We start from the raw sequence: 25,872 nt of genomic DNA, 5'->3' as shown, positions 1-25,872 counted from the left end.
CCAATATGGACAGCTAGGTTGGCTGAATTGGCACTAAAAGTGTCATTTAGAATGATATTTTTACTTTTAAAAATATTATTTAAAATAATATTTTTTAAACAGAATCTATTTCTAAAAATAAGTTGAAATCAACACCAAAATCGAAAAAAAATTCAAAAAAACCATCAAACTAAGGAACACCTCCATTCTTCTACCATGTATATCTTGATGCATACAATGAAAAGCCATCATATACAAAATATTTTATTTAAAAATTTTTAATAAAAAATATTGATTGATAATTTTTTATTATTTGAATAAAAAATTAAATAAATTATCCTGACCTCTCGTGAGAGTTGGGGTAATTACATAATCCTAACCAATATTTCAGAAATATATACATAACTTCTTGATCAAATATAAAAATTTAAAAGTTTAAAATATAAAAATTTATGAAAATAAAATATAAGATATTTTAATATTTAAATAAAATATATATAATAAAAATTTAGTAGTAGAATATATATTTCAAAAATGTTGGATGGAAATCTATAATTATCTCAAATTTCAGGAGAGATTATCATAATTTACTCAAAAATTATTTTTTTGATGATGCAATGGTTCGATCTAGCATACACGTAATATAATAATTTTTTTAATTTTTTATAAGATGGAGTACTCATACATTATGAGTATGAATACAGTCAAAAAAATCAAAAAAAAGAACATCTCAGAATGCCTGAGGCACCTCGGTCATTTCAGTCCAAATAACACCTCCAGTGTGCTCAGCCATAAAAAAGGTCATTCAATCGACCACAACATTTTGCCTCATGGTAGATATGCCTGATCTTGATTGAGGAGCATCTCCGAAGAACATGCCAAATATTACTGAGGAAGGGTGGGCAGCACCGATCCCTATTGCTCTGCAACCAATCAATAACTATAGCCGAATTATCCTCCATAACCAGCCTCTCCTCCCGAACCCATAGCATAATAGTTTTGATCAATAACTTCAATATCTATTAACCTCCTTTTGGGAAAAACCATGGGCAATATCTATTAACCTCAAGAAGATTTTTGCATTCCTTTATTGGTCAGCAGTGAATAAATCATGCAATGTGTTTGAATTCTTAGAACATAGTGATTGGCTTCATAACTTCAAATATCCTCTTCCATCGTCGGCCCTTCATGAATTCCACATGCTCACTCACTTATTGAATTTAATACAGCTGGATGGTGAGGATGATAGGAGATTCTGGAAATGGTTTAGCAGCCACACAAATTCGGTTTCAGCATGCTACAAATTTCTCATAAATAGTGGGGTACAGTCACGTTTGGGAAAGATTGTTTGGAAGCTTCCGATTCTAGAGAAATACAAAATCTTTAATTGGTTAACCTACAATCAAAAATTTCTCACTGCTAAGGTCTTACAGAAAAAAGGATGAAGCGGCCCTAGTAGATGCGTCCTCTGTTATAACTCTTCTAAGGTATTAGACTACTTTATGCTTCACTGTCCCTACTCTAAGAGTGTATGGACTACTCTATACCCACCCAACATAATTGATCAGATTCCTCGTCTCATCTTTGACTTGTGGTATGGTTGGAGATCGGGGCATGCAAAGCATTTAAATGTTTCAGTAAAAACTTTTGATGTACTTTTCTGTGTCATTCTCTGGTGCTTGTGGAAGGAGAGAAATCACAAAATTTTCAGAGCAGAGGCAAACTATTACACCGAGACAATGAGGAAAATCAGATTCTTAGCAGATGATTGGACCAAGTTTGAAATTGTGAAGGATTTGAAATGGGATCGTTGACCTTTATCAAGTGGAGGTGAGTCGTTAAGGAAGATGGGAAGCATTGTTTTGGTTCTTGCAGACAAATGGCTCTATGCTATTCCTGCTATTGTTGGTTGTCTCTAAAAGTATTGCACTTCGATTTTCCCTATAATCTTCTTGGTGTGTCTTGTATTTAGTTTCAGTGCTGTCTTTTTAGCTAACTCAAAATTTAATTCCATCTCTATAATATATTTTCAGATCTAATGTATTTTCTGGGGAAAGTTTGTTGCTTCCTCCTTACTTTTCAAAAAAAACATCTGAACCATTATTACGGGACTTGCATGCTTGGAAAACTTGTTTTCAATCTATTCGAATAACTAATACATTTTGAGAGGGTAATTGGGCGGCGGATTTCAGGCCAACTTGGCTACTCAGTCTGATTTTGTTTTTAAACATCTTGATCCTTTTACCTTGGATTTTATTCAGATCGTTCAAGCGGATTCTTGGGGAATTTGCTATGAATGATGATGATGCCGATGATGAGGACTTTGTATTCATTCCTTATCCTTATGATGTTTTTTAGTCCTATGGTTTCATATCAATTTTCGGTTACTGTTAGCAGTCTGAAATGGCTGAGGGCTTGGAAGGCTAAGGCTGCAAATTTCGACTCTGATTTAATTTGCTCTTACGGCTTATGTCTTTTATCTTATTTGGTTGATGGATATTTTGATTAGCATGTTACAATCTCAAAGTGGATTTCAGATCTTTATGGATGAATCTCCTTGCATTGGTTTTTTTTTCTGCTTGGGTTCTTTGTGTACAGGGGCCAGCTATAATCATCTTCAGTGGCACATGCAGAAGGTTATAGTTGATTATCTAATATCCTTGTTGTTTCCCAGGTGTAAAGTATTATTCTCCCAGATGAAATGCTATTCTATGCCATATGCCATGGGCTGATTTTAATGCTTTAAAATGTCATAGTCTCTCTCAGCTCAATATTCAGTTAAAACTCTGCCGCAAGACTTCCACGGAGTGTGGACTGGCTGCTCTCTTCTTAATATACATTACTCAAACTCTTATCCAAGATGGTTACTTCAAGAGCTGCTGTGGATGACGTCCTCACCCAGAAACGATTTAATGGTTGCGTGGCTGCTATGTTTCCATTCCTTTTTTTTTTTCTGTACCGCCTGGGTGTTTCAGGATACGTAAACTTTGTGTTCTGTTTTAATATTTAGCCTCTGACTCCGTTTTCTCAAAAAAAAAAAAAAAAAACAGTTTTGATCAATAAATTTTTTGGTAGACTGGTCACCGTGGGGCAACAAACCTAATAATAATATAGACCCTAATGGGACCGAGAGAGACGGAGCGACTAACCTGTACCCGCGGCGCATCTGAACCCTGATCTTATCTCCGGCGCCACCATATTACCCCCCGACGAATACCCACCAAATTAATCGCGAACGCTCCGAGAGTATCGGCGTCACAGGTGCGGTTCTTCTAACACAACCCCTTTTCTTTTTCAATTTTTTCTCTTTCTTTTCCTAAATTCGTCCTGGAGTCGCCATTATTCGAAAGTATTCTGGTTTCCCAATTGCTATCAACTCCTCGTATGGCTTCTTGAAATCACAAAAAACTTGCAATCTTCTTCTTCCTTCTCTTGATTAACCTCTCTTTCTCTATAAATATAATCATCGTTGGTAATTTTTTTGTTTTAAGATTATGATGTGGGATTTTTTTTTTTTTTTTCCCGAAAGCATGGGATGCAATCCGCTAGGGCATGAAAGCGAACACGAGGTTGCAATCCTAATTGACCAAATGACCAATAAAATTCCATGCTCATGTTTTTGATACCTTGATCCCTTCCAAAAGAGTAAAGTCATATTAGTAGAAGCTGTGGTCTTTAAGGTTCAAAGTGCGCAGAGAAGAATGATGAAACGAGAATGTCAAGATGGATGGATGGTAACGAGTGATTAGAGAAATAAGGATGTGGGAGGAGCTGTTGGAGTTTCTGTTAAAGGGTATAAATAGAAGATGGAAGACCCTGATAGAATACGGATGAATATTGTGACAAAGTATCAGAAATACAAGTAGCATCAAAAGATGCAACCATTGATCACATATGATGCAACCATTGACAACATAATGTCACAAAGAATGATTTATTTGAGGCTGACGGCAAATGATTAATTCGACTTGATATTTGTACTATGATTAAGTTGGCGCATGCGTGCCCGCACACACACACAGAGATTGAAGGTTGGCTGTGACTGATGAAAGAGATTGAGTTTAGATGGTGTGTTGTATGAATGAAGCAAAAGCAAAGGGGTAAATGTATCGACTGTTTAACAAGAGGATGATGTGAAAACCCAAGTAAAACAAGATGAAATTGGGCATGACATGATGTTATTAGTCTGCAACGTTCTGATGGGATTTAGGAACATATTGGAAGCTGCTAAAGTCGAATGATATTGGCATAGTGAACATTAGTCCATCACAATGCAAGGCTGTCAAAAATCTTTCTTTCTTTTCTTTTCGACGTAAGGCTGTTAAAAATCAAAAATGCAAACTTGCATGGATATGCAAGAGTAAGACAATGCAGAATGTTGACATTGGCATGATATGTGCCGACTGGCAAGTCTACACCTTAATCATTTGTTCAACCATATTCTCTTTGACGATGTTTGATAAACATTATTTACTATGCCATTCAAATTTCATATCATTTTGGAGGCAATGGGTAGGATAGACAACCCTACATAAATCCAATTTTCATTCTTCTAGTTGATGTTATTGTGCATCTTATATGAAATCAGTTTGGTGTGAATGACTGCAAAAAGTCATGATATGTAAATTTAAGGAAAGGTGGGTGATGTCCTCTTGTAGTTGGTTGAAAATTTTCTTTCATCAGTCGTTGGGTAATTTTCTCTCATACTGTCATCTAGTGCATAGGAAGGTGATCATAGATTGGGGGATGTATGCAGGAAAAGAGTAGGGGGTTCCTTAGGATGTGTAAAAGGTAATGAGTTAATGGATGTTGGAAGAATATGCAAGGATTCAGGTGTCGAGAATTTCTATGCTTAAGGAAAATCAAATGAGATTATTCTTTCGCTTTCACTTTTCTTGATCAAGCTAATAGTAAAATATGAGTGCTTTTTGGTTCTTGTGTCAATAATTTCTACTCTATATATAATGGGAAAGTCACCGAGTGCAGCATGCATGTTGGACTCTGTTCTTTCCCATTACAAATGGCACTGTGTCTTTAGTAAAACTGTGGGAAGTCCAGCACAAGCTGGACTCCTAAAGCATTTCATGAGGCTCCGGATCAACTCCTGCAGTATGTGTTTTCCCCCCTCTTGCACAGAGTACCTGCAGGATTCTAGTCATGAATAACCAGTAAAGACATGCATGAAGGCCTTATGCAGGAGGTTAGATGTTTGGATGTGGAGGGGGTTTAATGTGGAATAAATGTAAACAGAAAGGTGCAGACCTGGTCTGTACTCCCTTTGCCTGAGGACAATGGTATTTGGTTCAGACATATAAAATATCTGAACAATATGGGGAGCTGTTCGGTTGCATGCATCACAAATGCATGCAGACTTGGACCAATTAGCTGGAGAAATAGAAGTCTCATGTCACCTTCAAGGTGTTTAGAAGCCAAAGAAAGCTGTTGCAGGGGCCTACATGATTTTTGCAGATATGATCTCTGCCTATTGGTTTTCACTCAATGTGTTGATTTGTGCCTTGTAACCTTGAACTGCTTTTAGTTGAAAGTTGGCTTGAACATCCATATATCGAGAACTAGATTAAGTAGTACTGATCATGTTTGTCTTTAAGTTAAGTGTGAAGCCAAAATTTCGAAGATCCTCTGCATTTTCAGGAGCGCCCCCCGCCCCAACCCTTCTTCCTTCTGTCACTTTACTCTCTGAGAGGATCAATATATTTGTACATACGTATGTATATCTGAAGGGTGTAATGGGAGGTTGCTTTTCTAAGCAAATGATGCACAATTTTAGAAGTTTTTCCAAAAGGAAAAAAGATACGGAATCTTAGAAATGGCATATTTATGTGCAATGTAACATATTACAGGTTTGTGATAGCCCTTAAGGCTTAACTTCCAGAAGAAAATAGCAGCACCCCTATTGCACACCACTCAATTTTGATCAAAGTCTGTTTTAGCATCTAATATGGCATCTTAAGATGTGACTGATTTTTTTTTTTTTTTTTTGGGAAACAACTTAATACATTCCCTTCAAAGTTCTCTTGCATAGTTTCTCATGAGACTGATCCTTATTTGTGCCTTTGCCACAACATCACAAGTCTGATCCTCTGGCTTTTCAGATTCAGGTAGCACACAATCAGAATTCTCTGATTTGACATGGGGAATACGCCTGCAAAGGAGGAGCACGAGGAGATCCTGGTTAAAGTCATGCCTCCAATGGACCGAGCCTTTGTTAGATGGCTTGCTCGTGATGTCCAAAGGCTTCATGGTTTCGCCCCAAAGAATCCTCGTGCTATAAAGCCCCCTGATCATTATATTGAATACATGCAGCTTTATGGCTGGCTGGATCTGGACATGGATGACCCAGATCTGTCTCACTTGGTAAAGTAGGATGTCATTTTCTGTTTCTGTTTCAAGTGATTATCATATAATGGAGGTGTCTAGGCCTGATGGATCAATTGGTTTTGTCATATATGACAATTTATAGCCTACAAAATTTGAATGAACTTTGTGGTAGAAGAACGTGCTATCATTCCCAATATACGGTGTAAAATAGTGAAATTAGATATACATTGTAGTTCCTGTTTGTACCAATGAGATTGTGTTGATTCTGCTTGGCCTGTACATTTTGCTGCAGGATGCTGTAAATAGTCTCTGCGCTAAATAGTGGCCTTTGCCCGTCTTTGCCAGAAGCTTTCGAGTCCTTGATACTGGATTTACCATTTATATACTTGGGAGTTTGTCTTTTTGACTTGTGTGTTATGGTATCATTCCATATTCACTTCCTGATCAGCTTGTTGAGTGTGGGAAACCAATGGATTTGATTCAGTTGAGGACGGTAGTACCCTTCTTACCCTCACTTACCAACAGTAGCCAAAAGATGTTGGATTCATCGATCTGTTTGTACGCCATGATGCACTCTGATGCTCAGGTGGTACTGAGATCCTGTTAGCTGTGTGTAAGCTCTTCAACAGGCTAATTGGGTGATTCAGAGGTTGGCTGCGTAGCGTGGTTGGAAATATCTGCGTGGGTTTCCACGGAACTTTTCTGATTACAAGAGTTAAGATTGGTGCGACAGTGTTGTTTTAGGAACTCTTCTTTGCTCCTTCTGAATTGAAGGTGATAGCCGAGGTGAAGGGGGGTATGGCGACAGGGTTATCAAATTTTGAGAATGGTGTGATTTCAGAGGGGTTTTGGATGTTAGCCAAACTGCTACGCAACTATGCTCACCAGTCACCAACCCTCCCATTTTGAATAAGAAATCCACTCAACTACTACCTGCAAAACCAATGAGACCATCTAAAACATGAGTATGGGCAGAATGTTTTACCTGTGGGTCTGTTGCAAGTCAAGGTAGGAACTAATGATCGACTTCACATGCAAAGTTTGTAAGGTATCCACAACAATTGCATGCCAATTTAGCCATATGGCAGTTGCTGCATTAATATTATTGGGCGATGCTTCATTGTTTTTTTTTGGTACAGGCGATGCTTCATTGTTTGCTCGCATGAAATTATTCTGAACTTTTTGAGAAGATGACTGTTCTGACCTGCACACGAATAGTTCCAAGCTCCAGTCAAGTGGACTGTTCATGGAGGTGAGATCAAGGACCTAGGATGATTCAGATTACTCATGTTCGCAGTTCAAGAGCAAGCAGTGTGGACCCACTCGGCCAATAATATTAGATGTCTGATATGGCAGTGGATGCATGCCTGACGTGACATTCCAGCAGTGCTTAAAGCCAATCCAGCACTCAACCATCCTTCATGTACCGCACCAATCAAAAGCCACAACACCGAGGACTGGAGAAGTGAGAAGGGACGTAGCGGCGATGGTGGGTGCAGTGCTCTTTACCAAATAAATTAGGTTTGGCTTTAATTGACCGGCGAAAATAATAAGCTTTTACTAATCCTGGTTTTGTAGATGCTGTGCAGATTGCTTATGGAGTTGTTGGTCGGTATTTCCATGGCTACCAGCATGCATCTTGAGTGAGTTGTGGTCCACTCCGCTAGAAAATCGTATCTCAATGAAAACATCAACCTCGATTCCAATTTCTAACCGTTTTTAGGACATGCTTCGATAGGGGAGATCGGAGAATGAAAATGAATGGCTCATATTTTAGACATTTGATTGGAGATAGTTCTATTACTATTTTAATTATAAAAAAAATAAAATATTTTAAATATTTAAAATTTAATTTTTAATTTTTTTTTAAGATTTAAAGTATAACTTGCTTTCGATTTCAATTTTAACTATAAACGAAATATATCAGAGAATGTAATTATTCTTATTTTCATTCTAATTTTGATTTTAATCATGAATCAAAAATATCCTTAATTACAACAGTCAACGTACTGGATAAGGATGCTCTTCAAGCATTTTTAGGGGGTTAAAGATACTTAACAAGGATGCTCTTTTAAGGATTTATCACGAATTGTGATGTCAGTGTCATGAATTCATGATACAGTAATAACCTTTGTGAACGTAGGATAACATAGCTAATGGCAGGAATATTTTTTTATATCCACGTATTTTCAAAAGACCTGGGCTCCAATGTTGAAGATCCTCATCCTCTCCATCCACTGATGAGGTGACTCGTGGTGGTTGTTTGACGGGAAACCGCCAAACACTAGTCGCTGTCACGTGTCTCGACACGTCCTCACGCCCTTTTGTGGCATAGCCTCCGGAAGGCGCTCCTCCCACTCGCAACGCGCCCGCCAGATCCTACGGCTGTCGCTCCTCGCCCGATAGGGTTTGCCTCCCAAAAAATCGCGAGGAGGTGACGACCAAAAAGCGCGGGCATCGCCGATTCGAACGAGTGCGAGCTGTTGGCACCAGCTCTGGCCGGACATACGGCGGTGTTAAAAAAAAATATATATATATATATATATATATATTAATAAGAAAATAAAAACTGTGAGTCTTATATACAGATAAAAACGCTGTATAACCACACTTCACGTCATCCTTGTTTGACGAGTTGGCAACGTGCATAAACAAGATGATCACAGCTGTCCGTTTTCTGGGAGCAGCCACTCTGTTACACGCGTGGACGGTCGGATGAAAGTCCAAAACAAGTACCGTTATAACAATTCAACCTCTTATTGTCATTATATATATTAATAAATTGCTAGAATAACCAACATTCCGTTGCTATTTTGTTTGATAATGATCAATGGTTATTATTTGTTGCGGAAAAAATAAGCCTTGTGACGTGGTATAACCAAATTAATCCAGCTCAAAATTGACGTGGCTCTTAGGATACATCCTACAACTTCTTGATAAATCAATTTGACCGATCTCAAAACTAGACTGTGTAGATTAAAATCAATTAATTTTTGAAATCATATATTGTTTGACATATCAAATAAAATTTTATAATTTAGTTAAACAGTTATCAGATGGCTAGATCAGTCTTTTATCTCAAGCAACAATCATATTACTTCATATTTTTTCACTACATCAAGAATTAAATATTTAGCGATGTGTTAGGATGGTTACAACTTGACTTGCGAGGGTTGTAGTACAATCTTAGATGGTTATAATATATTCTTCAATGGTTATTGTATGATTTTGATTAGTTGCAATATAATCTTTGGCAATTGACAAGTGATCCACAAGAGCTTCTAAATCCCATTGCTATACATAGATCTAGAATTCCTCCATTAAAGATATGATAGTAAAGGCTCACATGTCTCTCATCTTTTTATTTTTCTCTTTGTCCTTCTCCCATATTATCATAACATTCTCTTTGACTCAAGCATCAGATAATCTGACTAAGGCCAACTTGAGCAAATTTTATAATCTATTGCTATTTTGCAAATCAATAGAGACGACCTACATCAACAATCTAGAGATTAAGAGCAATATTATGTTTATCATAATATAAATATTTCTATAAAAATTATTATCATCCATCATAATGATTAAATTATAATTATATGTTTGAATTATTTGAACTGATCAAGACAATCATAACAATCATTATTCATTATTATAATAATTAAAAATAAATTTTAATAATAAAAATAAAATTATTTTAGTTCGTCTCTTATCTTTTTTTATTAAAATTATCTTTAGCCAATATAAAATTTTAAATCCTATAATTAAATTTTATCTAGAAAACAATACAAATGCCAAGTTATCAAGGCCGTCGTATTATACTGCTAGCCGTGTTATGGTGGAACAACGATTGGATAAAAAAATAGTACTTAGATGGCAGCTATTATTTAAATCTCTTATTAGCTTCATTCTACAAAATACAAAATATAATGACACGTAAAGAGGGCGGTTCTTTTAAACCGCTATAACGGCTCAAAACATATTATGACGTCAACTAACAGGCGTCACTAAACCGTCGGACTGGTAACGCCGATACAAGTTTTTGTTTCTGTATAATAACTACAGGGGAGGATTTCTTAGCAATTTCCTATTTTCTTCCCTTTTTATTTTGTATATTTTCTTTTTTTAATTCCACTCAACTCTCGCCTTCCCTCCATATCTATCCGAAGTCCAAGCTATAATTTCCCTCCCTTCCCTCGTTTTCTGCTCTCCCCCTTTTTGACCCTCCTCCCTCTGCGCCTCCCCTCCAACCCAAAATCCCAGATCCCAAATCCCCTAAGCCCTAGCCTCCACGGCCCCTCGGTCCGCCGATCCCCCGCCGGTGGCCACCCCGACCCCTCGATCTTGCCTCCGATCCGCCGCACCCTCCGGTCCCCTTCTTGAATCGAGGGTCTTGACCTCGGATTTCGCCTCCACCACCAATCTTTGTACTGCGAGGTCGGCAGTCGTTTCGCGGTCTTTCGTCGCCCGCGGCGGGCTCGATGTCTGGCGGCCGGCCAGCGGGGAACCGGTCGGTGCAGCAGCGGGCCGGGCAGATCTTCCCGCCGCTGAAGCGCCATCCGCTGTTCCCCTTGGCGAAGCCGCCGTTCGTGGCACCTGATGAATACCATCGGTTCTCCGCCGCTGACGGCCGCCGGATCACCCCCGACGATGTCTCTGATGCCCTAGTTATTAAGACACCCGTGAGTTTCATGTGGAGGTTTGTCGATTTTGTTCTATGTTCGAGATGGAAACGATAAATCCACTGATTGGGTGTTCTGAGCGTGCTTTTAGTGCTCCTGATGTTATTCCCCTTCCCTCCGCCCCGCTCTGTTTCATCGCATACTAAAATTGTTTCTTCTCCTGATATATTTCTTGTTTTTAAGAAAATTAGAGTGGTTGAATTGGTACAGAAGTGTTGTACTGTGTTGTATTGAGGTTTCTTGCTTTTATAGATCCGCGCTGTTTACCTTTGCTGCTGCAGATGGAGTTGGTTACTTGGGAACTTTAACCACTGAAGATGTAGATGCTACTCTTTGTAATTGTTGCACTGAAGCAGTAAATAGTTGATTCAATCATTTTGATTTTATTCGTTCAGAGGTAAATTGCAATTTTTTGAGAGTATGTGGATGATAGCTAGAGCAATTGGTCCATTTTTGAGAAACTGTCATAAAGCCTGAAGGTTAAGCTCGCATTGAAACTGATAGAGCTTTCTGTAGAAAGTAGACGTGTTGCTTGATCTGAAATTCACTTCTAAGTTCTCTATTTGTTAGTATTTATGATATTTACCTCTTTTGAAAGAACTGCAAATTCTGTAAATTATCTTAGAACGGATTCTTAAAGTATGAAGAGGGATGAGCGTTTGCTGTGGGTGATATAGTGACAAGAACAGTTGTGATTCCATGCTCAATCAAACAACAACATCATATATTTGTACCACTTTGCGAGGAGCATGTGCAAGAGAAAGCCTCAAGATCCCCCCAGACTTATCTAGAATTTTCTTGCATATCTTGGATGCTGTAGAAGTGCATTTTTGATTTTATAAACTCAAACAGCTGTACGGCTTTAATTAATCTGTGGATTCAATGCTGCATCAATTCATTATCTAAGTGCAGAATGTGCTGATTTCTTTCCCTTTTTAAGTGAGAGCGAGACAGAGAGAGATGTATGTTGTCATTTTGTGACTGAAGATTGGAAAATTGCTTTATTAGGTAGCAAAGTGCGGATCTCTTGGATAGTTGGCTCAGCAATGATTTTGCCTGGCAAATTGCTGAAGCTTGAAAGTTCAGCCAATAGTGGATGAAATGATGGACATAGACATGTGGTTTTTTCATGTCCAATGATATATGTTTGATTGATTTTAAGAAGAGGAGCTTAGATTGTTTCAGAGAGTCTTAAGGATAATGACTTAGTGTTGGATGGGAATTTTGGGAAAAGAACGAGCGAGTTTTCATTCATGAAGCATATAGCTTGATAAAAATGGTTGCCTTGATCTTGAAAAGACGGAGCAAAACTCCCTGGTTGTAGTTATGGCCTTTGCAATGACTTAGTCATTTTGATTTGATATGTTGCTCCAATACTTGCTACATTTAATCCCTTTCTTGTTTTGATCATCTGTGAATGCTCAAAGAGTTTAACTCATACCCTAATCAATTTTAACTAGTGGTTAGTAGTATCTATGAACGATCAATTAGCATTATCAGAGTTTGCCAAAATTTTGTTTCAGATGTTCATTTGGTCATGCATGCTTTTTTCTTGCATCAAATATGATTCTTGTGCGGGGTCACATCTGGTAAGGTAAATTCACCAAATCAATGCCTTTATGTTAGTACTGAAATTTTTGTTGTGAATATGACGTCCAACCATGACAAGCACCTATTTCTCTTTTTCCATCTTCGCCATCTCTTCCCTTTGCTTCTCTTTGGTGCCTTTTTCTTAGCAATTGTTCCTAATAACACCTTTCTCCTGCTTCTGCTCTCGACTCAATTCCCTTCTTGTTCTTTATTTACTTCTTTTGGATAGCAATGCACACTGCGCTGATTATCTGAAATCTTCTGCTTTATCATGTTTGACATTGTGGAACATGCGAGCTCCAAAGTGCATTTCACAGTATTTGCATATTGTGGTATTCTGTTATCTTATGCTGTGGCTATACCCAACTCCATGCACCACCGATTTCATGCAGAAGTATATAAATGGTCAAACTAGAAGCATAATGGGTGGATTTAACACCAATAAATGGAGTAATGGTCTGTTTTCTGCTGATAATTCTGAACAGGAAAAACATAAAGGTCAAAATGTTATTGAGGAAAAGCTTGGATTAACATGTGGATTATGGGAAAGACAAGAAAAAGGTTAGCATAAAAGGTAAGAAAATAGAAGAGAGAAAGGGAAGACAAAAAATGTTGATAAGGGCACTATTTGTTATACCAGCCCTCTTTGTCAAAATGCAATAGAGCGGGAAAAGAAATAGTAGATGGCTGGTACATGCTAGAAGTGGAGAGGAGGTGGAATGGGAGAGAGTGCAAAAAGAAATATAAGGCAGCTGAAATCACAGCTTGTCAAAATTGTATGGTAGCCAACCAGGCTTGGGGTGATGACTTCCATTTATTATGGAGGAGAATGGGAGAAGAATCTATGCAGCATGGGGAATAAAGATCAACCCTGTGTCCCTATTTTTGAGTTGGTGCATCAATGGACCTCACTCTGATTGAAGTTAGGGACTGGTTTCATTTGTGTTGAACAGCTGAATAGACATTCTTTCTATGTGTTTACTGTTTTGGTTGTTTACCGTTTCTACGGTTTGATTGCTTAAGTTGATAGCTTAAATTTCTTGTGCATCAACAGCTCTTGCATTAGTTATCATGCTTGCTGCCACCACATGCTCTATCATGGAACAGAGGTAAGTCAAAAGTGGTTAGTATGATTTTTTAATGTACCCATTTATCATACAACATGATGTGGGCATGTCATTCTTTGTCTGTGTGATTTGGGAGCCATCATATCTGACTTGTTTAGCCTACTGCTATGCTTCCAACCATTGATGTTTTGATGTCAAAACCAAGATCGATATTTGAGTACATGCAAAATTATTTGGTGACACTTTGATTCAGACCTGCCTTCAAAACTGAAATTCTTATTTGTCTGATTTGGAGCCGACTCAATTCAACTCAATGAAATCTTCATTCCAAACTAGTTGAGGTCTGCTACATGATTTTTTTTTCCCTCCATTCCGCTTGGTTTAGGGCCATACTTTTTGACTAATGTTGAGATGTCAAGTCCTTCCTTACTACTTCATGCTATGTGATTTTTAGTCTACCTTTGCTCTTCTTTCCTTCTTCATGTATCAAAATCACTCCTTTGTATTTGTACATTCATCAGACTACCATATGATTTGGAGCTAACAATGAAGTTCAAAATATGAATTATATATCATCACTGTAAATTATGGACTTTGCTTTTCATGTATTGGAAAAGAATATATTATATCCAATTTTTAAACTCCTAATCTCTTTTTAGTGTATTTTTGTAAGTTTTAGCACTTTCTCTATTCAACCATCTATGGTTTGGAAATAAGAATAAAAAGACATTTTCTGCCCTTCCTCCCAAAATTTGAAATATTGTGGTTTGAGTTGCATTTTTATCAAAAATTCTCATGTATCTTCTCTGAAAGCACCCTCGATACCTAAAATTTTGTTGAAATGGTTTTTGGGAATAATGTAACTTAGTTGTCTTAGTACCACCACCCTCTTCCATGATTCTATGATATATTTCCTGAATTTAATGTGACCTAAAGTTGTGCAATACGGTAAACTAGTTTTGTTCTTATAAAATTGCTATGGTAATTCTTTTAATAATTTCTCATTTTCTTACTATAAGACCTTGTCAAATAAGCTAGTTAACTAGGTCCTTGACTCTGCAAACTTCATCAAACTTCTTTCATATCATCATCCTTTTCAAAGATTTCTCAGCTTATATTCTTTAGAGTGCTGCCTTTATGTGTTTTCCTAGAGTTATGATTTTCGATAATTTGGCAGATATTCCATCTTGTTAATTTTCAGACCCCTACATTAGCTGACTTCCAGATACGTTAGCCCAACCAGTGGATAACCATCATAAATGGGTATAATTAAGCTTACTAATCATTTTTGTCCTTTGGTTTTTAATACATCTTTCCAGGCCTTTTACATTAATTATCCTTTTTCATTCAATGAAGATCAGCCTTTATAACCTTTTATTACCTTTTGGATCTTGATATGAAGTCCACTATTTTTTCTAAAAAATGCTTTTATGCAATCCACATACCAATTGTACTATGTTGTCATTTGAATATATTTACAACAATAGTAGATGTTTCATGTCATTTTTGACTATTTTATGCTTTTCATCTTTGGACTTCGTGCTTTGTGCAGCATTTTTTTCCTTGCTGAAGTTACAAAACCTTTTTAGTTTGAATAGGTTCTCATCCCCTTTCACAAATATCTTGTTTATTTTTATAGCATTGTTATGTGGGGCATTACCTATTTTGTAAAGCCTCTTTTCCTTAACAAAATGAAAAGGAGACTTGGTTGATCTGGTCCCTTCCACAAATCAATCCATGGGTCTTCACTTTTATGAATGATCACATATTATAGTAATTTGTTAGCAATGCCCTATGTCACCTAACCATCTCATCATAATATACCACCATATCTTTAACATTCATAATATGTCCAAGACCTTTCTTTACTTTGATTCAGTGGCTTCTTGTTGAGTCTCATGAATGCATAGCTAACATAACCATAGCCATCCCCAACTATTTGGGGTCGACTTCAGGGATCCTTGTTAGCCAAATATTCCTATTTAGAACCATCTTGGATGTTATTCTAAGCTTCTCCATATCTTTCCACTTAACCTCCATCCATGTCATCTTAGATCTTCCTCTCTTGTTACAATCTTCAATACAAATTAAAGTACCCCTCCTTACTGGAGGCTCTTCAGATCTTCATTGAACATGTCGATACCATCTAATCCCCATGAGTACATAGATATGATAAAGAAAAGAGGGATTTTGCAACTATACATTTATGCATATCTCCTTCTAGGAAGATTATAAGAATGTTCAAAACAACACAGTCGCATGCCTTAGTGTAATTTATGTGGAAGCTGAAAATGATGTTTTCAAGAAAGGTACTTGTTCAATTTGATATTGGAACTTTGAAGAAATGGGTCAGGGGCACTTAAAATTTTGACAATGTTATGGGGCTTGTAGGCCAAGTTTAAAGTCACCACCTAAATGCACTATAAAGTCAAATTTAGGTGAGTATATATTTTTAATATCAAAATAGTTCTAATATATTTTGTACTTAAAGAGATTGAATAAAAGATAGCTTTAATCTCCTGCAACATGAAAAGTTGATTTATTTTATGGGGCCAATGAGAGTGCCCACTCCAGAGAAGAAGATCTGGCTCTCTTTATAGGGTCTGCAAGATAAATTTTGAGAGCTGGGGACCCGAATCTCCATGTATACAGTTGTGTTGCAAGCGTGTGTTTCAATGCCAATCCAATACACTGGAATGTTTATTTTCCTTTTTGATTATTCTATTGTCTGAAAGTTTCACTCCCTAAATACGTGTGAACAACCTTATGCTGTGGTGGGTCCTTAGCATTTTGTTTTCTGAGAAAATCTAAGCATATCTTATGATGGTTCAAACTTGTGTTTTCTTTATTAATGCAGTTCTTTAATTTGTTCTCTGAATAATACATATTTATTATGATGTTGTTGATCGTATTTCAATGAAAATGGTATTCCATATGTAGTTGAAGAGAAAGCCTGAACAAGAAGACAATGAAGCTGCTGAATCAAGTGAGTGGACAAACAGCCCTGGATATGCTGAGGCAGTTACCAGTCCTCTCCTTACACCGGTATCAGGAAGAGGAGGTAGGAACCATGGCAGGTCCAAGGTTGCAAAGTACAGTAAATCTGGACCTCTGACACCCTTGTCAAATGCTGGTGAGTTATCTTCTCTTTCCAATCTTGTCATTATCATACGGTTGCACCTAACCCTTGAATAAAAATTCATGGATTCCCTTACAAATACAATTACATATATATTTTGTTGGACTGCTTAGTTATTTCACCACTCCTTAACCAATCCTATGAAGCTTTATGATAATAAGTTTTGTTTTAGGCAGCTTTATGTTTAATCAAGTATCATCATGAGTTCCTGCAGGTTCTCCATCCAGCAATCCTCTCACTCCAGTTGGTACTTGCCGTTATGACAGCTCTCTAGGTGATTGAAGTGGTTTTTAATCTGAAGTTTTATTCTCTTAATTATGAAAAACTTGATAAACAGGGTCTCTACAAATTACAAATGTTCAACAGTTCAACAGTTTTAAAGCCGAAGAAAAATTGAATTTGGTTTCACTTGCTTGTGCCACTGACAATTCTGTCCCTTCTCTAGGACTCTTAACAAAAAAGTTTATCAATTTACTTAAGCATGCACAGGATGGCATCCTTGATCTGAATAAAGCTGCTGAAACACTGGAGGTGAGCTGATAAACGCCCATTCAATTCTTTCTCCTTTTTATGTAGACTTAAGGAAATGTTTCTGATTATATAGGTCCAAAAGAGAAGGATATATGACATCACAAATGTCCTTGAAGGGATTGGACTGATAGAAAAGAAACTTAAGAACAGAATCCGTTGGAAGTAATTAACCTTTTTTATTTTTGCATCTTTACATTTATTTTCCTGTATGCTTATCTTATAAATTGATAAACATCCAAGAATTGAGAATATGTTAATTTGATACAGGGGACTAGATGACTTAAGGCCAGGAGTGCTTGATGATGATGTTTCAAATTTACAGGTATAATGCATAGATGGATTTTCATGCTAACAACAAAAACCATGGTTTATAGTCTTCGCATGTTTATTCCATTGAACCATTTGTATAATATAAATAATATATAGCTTAGTCTGGATTCTTCTTTCTTTTCTTCTGTTCAGGCAGAAGTTCAAAATCTTACCTTGCAGGAGCGCAGCCTAGATGATCATATAAGGTTGGTTGCTGGTCAAACTACTACATTATAATTATGAATAGTTTTTACCATTTCTCTGATGATTTTGCATTCTTTACAGTGAAATGCGAGAAAAACTAAAAGTGCTTACTGAAGATGAAAATAATCAAAAGTAAATGCTGTCCTATATTCAGTTGCACATGCTAAGCATGTTAATTTTCCGTCTCTCTCACAGTCAATTTTATCATTATCTGTCTTCAGGTGGCTCTATGTGACTGAAGATGACATCAAAGGTCTGCCCTGCTTTCAGGTTTGCTATCTGGCTTGTAGAAAGTACTTCAGTGTTCTTTGACCTATCAGTGGCTTGAACATTAGCAGTAGCCGTTAGCTGCTTATAGGAGCCAATAGTAACAGTTAACGTCTTCTTTCTTTATTTGCAGAATGAGACATTGATAGCAATTAAAGCTCCCCATGGTACTACCCTAGAAGTTCCGGATCCTGATGAGGTGAGATTAGGCAAGGACTAGAAAGAAGTTTCATTCACACGTCTTACTTTTTTATGCATTTGAATACCTTATATACTTTGCTCCCTCTGCATGCAGGCTGGTGAATATCCTAATAGGAGATACAGAATTGTCCTAAGAAGTACGATGGGTCCAATTGATGTTTACCTTGTTAGGTAATGCTCCCCGTCCAAATTATACTTCAGGATGCTCAACCTTGTTTAATCTGACATTCAAAGTTTCTAACAACCCCACTTAAATATAGAAGAATCCTGAAATTCAAAGTTGAACTATGCCATGTTCTTGCCATGTTCTTGGTATATAATTGTTCCATAGGTTTCTGAATTCTTTTTCTTTTTCAACACATGTAGTCAATATGAGGAGAAGTTTGAGGAGATGAGTGGTGTCGAGACACCCACAAGGCTCCCACCTGCATCGAATTCAGGTTCTGTTGAGAACTCCACAATGGAAGTGGTTACAGAAGAGAATAGGGGGAAGGAAATGGCGCCTGATGTTCAAGACTGTCAGAGGATGGACTCAGATCCAAATGCCTCACATGATTTTGTTGGTGGGATGATGAAGATTGTTCCTTCAGATGTTGATGTAAGTGCATTAATCCCTCTTAATGGTCTTGGTAATCATTCAGAGAATGAAAAGAGAAACATCCATCAATATGTCATCACCATGCATAAATAAATTGCAATAATAAACCTAAACAAGTTCATTTTAGGATTGGCTTTTTATGGATCCTGTGCCACCATCTGCTCTTAGGCCAAAATCCTGAGATCGAAATTTCTTACCATACGTGGTTTGAATTAGCGGACACTACCCTAGCCTTGATAACATGCATCCAGTTATGATGATCTACTCTATTATCTCAGATATCTTTATGACTCAAATTCTTAATTAAACAAAATGATGAATTATCTAGTTTGTGAATTGTTTTTTATGATTTCCTGATTTTTGATGTTCAGCCTATTAATGACTAATATTGCAATGATGTAAATGATTTTCATATCTTATATTGACGTCCTCTATGATTATTGTGATGGGAATGAAAATTCCACGGATCTGGTAGAACAAGAAACTTATTAGCTGCAGCTGGTTTGAGAATGTTTGACTTTGGATAGGATGTTATCCATAGGATGAAGCGACTATTGTCCATTATCTTCTTGATCCTCAAAAAGTGCTCAAAGAAAAACAGAAGAAGCACCCCTAGGAACTGTTCTGTTTGATATTGCTTTTAGAGCCTGATTATCATCACTAATCAATTCTTCGATATGTGTCATTAGCTTAGGTGTTTGTGGTTGGAAAGATATGGTACCTCAAAATATTTTTAAAAGATTATACTGAATGTGTAGATTCTGAGAATTCTTTCATTCTGCAGACCGATGCCGACTATTGGCTTCTATCAGATGCTGGAGTTAGCATTACAGATATGTGGAAGACAGCACGTATCCTTTTCATGATTGTGCTGCTCATCATATCCTCTTTTCTTGGTTTATCCCAGTTCAAATATCTTAGCTCCTTAACTCCAACCACAGCTGAAGTTCAATGGGATGCAATGGGCAGATTTAATCCAGAGGATTTCATTGCAAGCAACGCTAGCACTCCTCGGCCAGAAACTCCTCCATCTGGTGTTATCGATGCCCCTTCCAGTACAAATTCCACTCAGCGATGAAAGTGAGATTGAGGAAGTGAATTCAGGAACTCAGGTTGGTACCTTTTTCCTCTGATGCAATCATGTTCGTCAAGGTCTATGTCACTGCAATGACCTTCGAAATGGGAACGATCATAATCTGGGTGGCCGACCTGATGGTTACCGGAGATGCTGTTTCCAAGAGAAAGCTGTCAGTGGCCTTAAAGGAACAGCTGCGGTCCATATGTACAGTTGAGTAATATGTCTTATTACATAGTCCAGGCATGAATCATAATCTTCCCTTCTCTAGAGCCTTTTTGCATGCCCCAACATATCAACTAATCTCGTGGCGATAGGTTTACATGAGGCAGACATCAGAACCATGTTTAACTTCCTATGTTGTTTATTACATTCCATACATATACAAGACGCGATGGTACTTTTTTTGGTGCATAAATCTTCTCAAGGGTAAAGTTTGGTAGCCCATTTGTAAGCTGGCATCATCCTCATGATGAATGACCGACCAACCATACTTGCTGAATATGGTGATCAAACATACTTTGCATATAATGATACTTTTAGAGATGCATGCTTTCTGGACACCTTATTTGATTGCAGAAGAGCTAACTAATTTTCTGTTTAAGTGTTAGCAGGGTACCGTCTGATTTCTGATTTCATTTGATGTATGACCGTCTCGTTGCAGAAATGCACGTCACTGCAATTTTTAAAGAATGAAACTTGGGCTTTTTTTTTTTGTTTTTTGTCTTTTGGGAAAGTCTTGGGCTTGCTTTGATGAGCTTAGGACTTGTTCTTTTGTGGATAAATATAATAAAAAAATTAAAAAAAAAATTATTGATCAATTTATCCAATATTTTTATGATTTTCAAGATGAATAAATTATTTTTTCATGAATGGTATTTATCTATAAGGATTTTTTTTTTTGCGGATAAAAGATTTACTTAAAAAACTGTATGTTTTTTAGTATATTTTTTTAAGTATTGAAAAATGATTTGAGAATTTATTACCTATTTTCTTTTGTACTACTATTTTTTTTGAATAAGTTGCTATGATCTATCTATATTTTTCATAATATCTTTTATTATATTATATTATTATAATATATTATATTATATTAATATATTATATTAGTATAATATAATATATATTATATAATATTATATATAATAATATAGTATAATATATTATATTATATTAATATATACTATTTTATATAAAATATATTATATTATTATCATATATTATATAAATATATATAATATAATATATTGTTATATTCTTATATTGTAATATATTATATTATATTGGATTATATTAATATATATTAATATGCAAGAATATATTATATTATTATTTATAATATTAGAGTATAAAATATTAATATATTGTGTTATTTTATTGTTATATATTATTATAATATAATATATATTGTATTATACAATATTATTATATATTATAATATAGTATAATTTATTAGAAATATTGATATAAAATATATTATATTATTATATTGCTATATATTATTATATTATTATAATATATTTTAGTATATTATAATACATTATACTATATTATTATATTATTATAGTATTATATAAATATGTAATATAATATGCTTTATTATTATATATTATTACATTATATTATATGGTTATATTAGTATTTTATAATATAAAATATTAATATATTATTTTATTTTATTTTTATGCATTATTATATGATAATATTACATTATATTAATATAATATAATATTATAATATTATAAGATATTAATATAATATATTATATATTATATAATATTATTATATATAATAATATAGTATAATATATTATAAATATTAATATATAATATATTATAGTATTATATTGTTATATATTATTATATTATTATAATATATTATATAAATGTTATATTATATTATTATATGGTTAAGGATATATTAAGAATAAATCAAAAGAGTTATTTTCTCGGTTGATGGGAAAATGATTTAGCCATCCTCTAGATGAGTAAGATTTTTTTTTATTTCATGGGTAAATGCTATCCATTTGAAAGTAACTTATCGATCTTGAAAACTGTGAGAACATGGATAAGTTGGTCAATGAAAAAGTTGACTAGCTTTTTCATGATATTTATCCATCAAAGAATAATCCATTTAATTCATTCCTAATATATTTTTATCCATATAATAATATAATATAATATAATATTTATATAATATATTATAATAATATAATATGTTATACTATATTACTATATATAATAATATTATATAATATATTATATTATATTATAATAATATATATTAATAAAATAAAATAATATATTAATATTTTATAATATAATATTTTAAATAATAATATAACAATATAATATATTATATATATTAATATAATGTAATATATTATATTATATTATATATATTTATAAAATATTATAATTATAATATAATATAATATATTATTATATATAATAATATTATATAATATATTATATTAATATAAAAATATTAATATATTATATTATATTATAATATTATAATATATTAATAATATAATATATATAATAATGTATAATAATATTTATATAATAAAAGATATTATGAAAACTATAGATAGGCGATAGCAACTTTTTCAAAAAATAATAATATAAAAAATATAGATAGTAAGTTTTTAAATATTTTTAATGTATAAAAAAATATGAATAAATTATTTTTTTATTTAAATAATATTTGAAAAATATTTATTCAAAAAAATATAATTTTATAAATAAATTTTTTACCTATAAAAGAATGTGCCCTTAAAGTTACTACAGATGTTTCATTTTGGTAGGCGTGACAATATAGGATACAGCAAAAATCTGCAGATAAATCTACAGGTACCGGTCCATCGAAACTTGAGTGACGAATGAGCACAATGCAAAACAAAAAGTGCTTCGTTATGTTCAGGAGCAATCACTTGTCCGTCTTGCCTCTCGTGTTCCCGATCCGACTGGCTACGATTGTGGTGTGCGCAACGGTCGGAGGGAACCCATCGGTGACGCCGCATTTAATATCTTGCTGAGGAAAGCCTGGGCAACGATTCCAGCACTAGCCGGTAGTGAGGAGAGAGAGAAATCAAAGAGAGAGGGATGGAGGTGGCCGATTTAGATAAATTAGATTTCTCCATTCCCTCTCCATCTCCTCTCCTCCCCTTCATCCTTGGAGCTAAACGTCTGCACCGGAACAACCAAAAGAATCTCAGTCAATTGCTTTCGATCTTTGAAAATTAGAAGTTGGTAGGTAAAAAAAATTAACCTTCTATAGGCCAAGCTCGAGCCCGGATGATAGTAGGAGAGCTGCGGCCATGGCTCCACTGCTATGGCTGGAACCCCACATGGACTCCCGAGAAACGACCACAGGGAGAGAGAAAGGGGGTTGGGGTTATACTAGGGCATGCTGATCGCCAGGGCCCTCCAATTGCTTCAATTGTGAGTTTCTGTTGGCCCGTTTTGTGTTCTGATAGATGTGAACCGTTGAACCCGTGTTGCCATTTCTGTTGATAATTTTTGGGGAGGAATTAGGCCCGCCAGCTTTCGGCTGCTTGAATCATGACGAACGATGTGGCTTAACGATATTAAAGTGTGCGAGAAGAGACAATTAGCGCATTGGAATGGAAGCACGCCCATCAGAAAGGCAGAAACGGGCAAGAGGGATTTGATGCACTTGGAAAAAAACCCTCCACCCTCTAGTGTGGAGACCTGCATAATATGGTTAGCATCCTGACTCATTTCAGTTTACACCGGTACCATACAAGCTAAGACATCTCAAGTAAAAGGATATAAACCGATCAGGTCTGGTCCATATACAAACGAGAACCCGAATTGTCTCCTTTGGTGGAGCAACAGAAGAAGGGTGCAATCCATCTCTTGTGGCCCGGGTTTGCTAGGCACAACCATGGTAATCCTTTAGCTGGTTTGCTTGGCTCCACTTATATCCATTATTGCGGTCAATCCCCTCGTCGTTTGATCGTCCGGGATGCGCACCTGCAAGGAAAGTCCTCACTGATCGGAGATGCCTCCGACGGGGACCCTCCGATGCTTAAGTCAGAGAGGAGATTAGGCAACAGTGGAAAAACCAGAGACTCCGCCAGAGAGAGAGAGCTTATCAAAACTATTGCCTTATCCCGTTTTATAGTAGAATGCGGTATGGTCCCGTCATTAATAGTGTAGATAACTGGAGAGTTGTCAAATCGTCAGGGACTATCAAATCGTCGTGGGTTGTTAAGTCATTAGAATTAATCCATGTCCTTGACAGGACAATACCCCATGACGGTCGTACAGCATGTCCTTGGCAGGACAACAGCCCATAGTGGTTGTACGGCATTTGGACGGGCTGGCCGACTGTATGTCGGTATTTGGTTGACGGGACGTCGGGTGGTGACTCGGAAATACCGTCGGCTGATCTGGTGCCTTGTGGAAGTCGGATGTCGGCTGCCACCCCTGACAGTGAGTCAGTGATATGGGTTCGGCCGCTCGGCCGGTTGGAAACAGTATTGGCCTGTTTGGCCGGCATACCTTTGGTCGGATATTGTCGGCAGTCATTGTCGGAGTCGTCTGTCCGCCCGATGGGTAGAGTTGGATATCGGTCGAACCGTTCCGAGGATAAGTCGGCATATAGGGATCAGCCGGTATATCCCAACAGTTGCCCCCCCACTCCTGAGTCTGATATCGTGTTGGCCCACGTTACCATGTGGGCGACGGCCTCAGGCGAAAGGAGTAGTTTTCCATCACGTCATGTCCCGACTCTGACGACTGTACCAACAGACGATCCGGTGTCAGACGTCTCATCGGGAACGCAAATCGCCGTCGGTTAATTAATTTCGAGATGCGATTTTTCTGCCATGCATCAGGGGGCTATTGGGCCGGAACCGTTCGCGCGGATGGAGGCGACGTGGCTCGATCTGGGGCAGGCGCATCGAACTGTCGGACCGAGGAAGGGCCCAGGCGCTGCCACGTTCCAACATCCAAAAAATCCTCGTTCGGCGTGCTTTCATCTCGACCGTCGAAGGGTCTTATATATATGCGGCCACTCATATCCAAAGTTTCACTTTTTACTGTCCTTTTTCTGGCGCTGAGACCCTGTCGAGTTGTCTCCCAGTCGCAGGTAGCTGTTTCCGTCCTCCTTCTTTGAAAGCTCTTCTCGAAGCTTTTCATTCTTGTTCCTTTGCATTTTCGCTCCCTTTGTATTCTCCTTTTTATTCTCTTTTCTTGGGGCTAGCGTTATGGCTAGAACCTCTCCTCGAGGAAGTCAGTCAGGGAACCCGACCGATGATTCCCGATCGACCCCGGAGGTGGAGACTTCTTCACTTTCGGGGCCGAACGTCGAACGGCTTAGGGAACAATATGGTATCCCCGAGCAGTTCCGACTTTTCGCCCCTGGGGCTGAGGCTCGGATTAACAACCCACCTCCGGGCCAAATGGCCTTTTATGTTGAGGACCTTCGGGCAGGTCTCCGCTTTCCGATTCCGGAGTTCGTCCGGAATGTCTTAGATTATTATGGGCTTTGCCCAACGCAACTGGCGTCGAACTCAGTCCGGTTAATAATCAGCTTCGCTTTGTTATGTCGGCTCTTGCCGACCTTTCCCCGCATCTCTCTCTTCCAGACGTTCTTCGTCCTCCGACCTTATCCGAAAGTTCGAGGGTGGTGGTTCTTCAATCCCCGGAAGGGCCTTTCGTTCATTATCGATCTTCCATCGTCGATCCACGGGTGGAAGAATCATTTTTTCTTCGCTTCTTCTTCGCTATCCTGGGGGTTTCCCTTTCGCTGGGGTGACTCTCGAACTCAGCCAAACGAAAACAGTTGGGTGGAGGCAGAAGACCGAGAGGACTTTCACCGACTGAAGGATGTGTCGGTGCCGAAGCAGAGAGAGCTCGTCA

At 36.8% G+C, this 25,872-nt stretch overlaps 2 protein-coding genes across 2 annotated transcripts; both read left to right on the top strand.

Moving 5' to 3' along the window:
- Positions 1 to 3,081: 3,081 nt before the first annotated feature.
- On the top strand, positions 3,082 to 6,597 carry LOC105038302 (uncharacterized). The gene is made up of 2 exons (XM_019848117.2): positions 3,082 to 3,240; positions 6,093 to 6,597. The coding sequence occupies exon 2, from the start codon at positions 6,130 to 6,132 to the stop codon at positions 6,361 to 6,363; it is 234 nt and encodes a 77-aa protein (XP_019703676.1). The 5' UTR covers positions 3,082 to 3,240; positions 6,093 to 6,129; the 3' UTR covers positions 6,364 to 6,597.
- A 3,878-nt stretch (positions 6,598 to 10,475) lies between these two features.
- Positions 10,476 to 20,541, top strand: LOC105038300 (transcription factor E2FB). Its single transcript, XM_010914064.4, has 14 exons — positions 10,476 to 10,997; positions 16,595 to 16,787; positions 17,008 to 17,067; positions 17,239 to 17,324; positions 17,398 to 17,486; positions 17,592 to 17,646; positions 17,787 to 17,839; positions 17,919 to 17,969; positions 18,059 to 18,107; positions 18,238 to 18,303; positions 18,400 to 18,476; positions 18,672 to 18,903; positions 19,688 to 19,754; positions 19,845 to 20,541. The coding sequence occupies exons 1-14, from the start codon at positions 10,797 to 10,799 to the stop codon at positions 19,979 to 19,981; spliced, it is 1,416 nt and encodes a 471-aa protein (XP_010912366.1). The 5' UTR covers positions 10,476 to 10,796; the 3' UTR covers positions 19,982 to 20,541.
- Positions 20,542 to 25,872: the final 5,331 nt, after the last annotated feature.

This window comes from Elaeis guineensis, chromosome 1 (genome assembly GCF_000442705.2).
Source record: "Elaeis guineensis isolate ETL-2024a chromosome 1, EG11, whole genome shotgun sequence".
In the NCBI taxonomy this organism is placed as follows: domain Eukaryota; kingdom Viridiplantae; phylum Streptophyta; class Magnoliopsida; order Arecales; family Arecaceae; genus Elaeis; species Elaeis guineensis.
The sequence above is the reverse complement of the archived record's forward strand: the minus strand, read 5'-3'. Positions and strand labels throughout refer to the sequence as shown.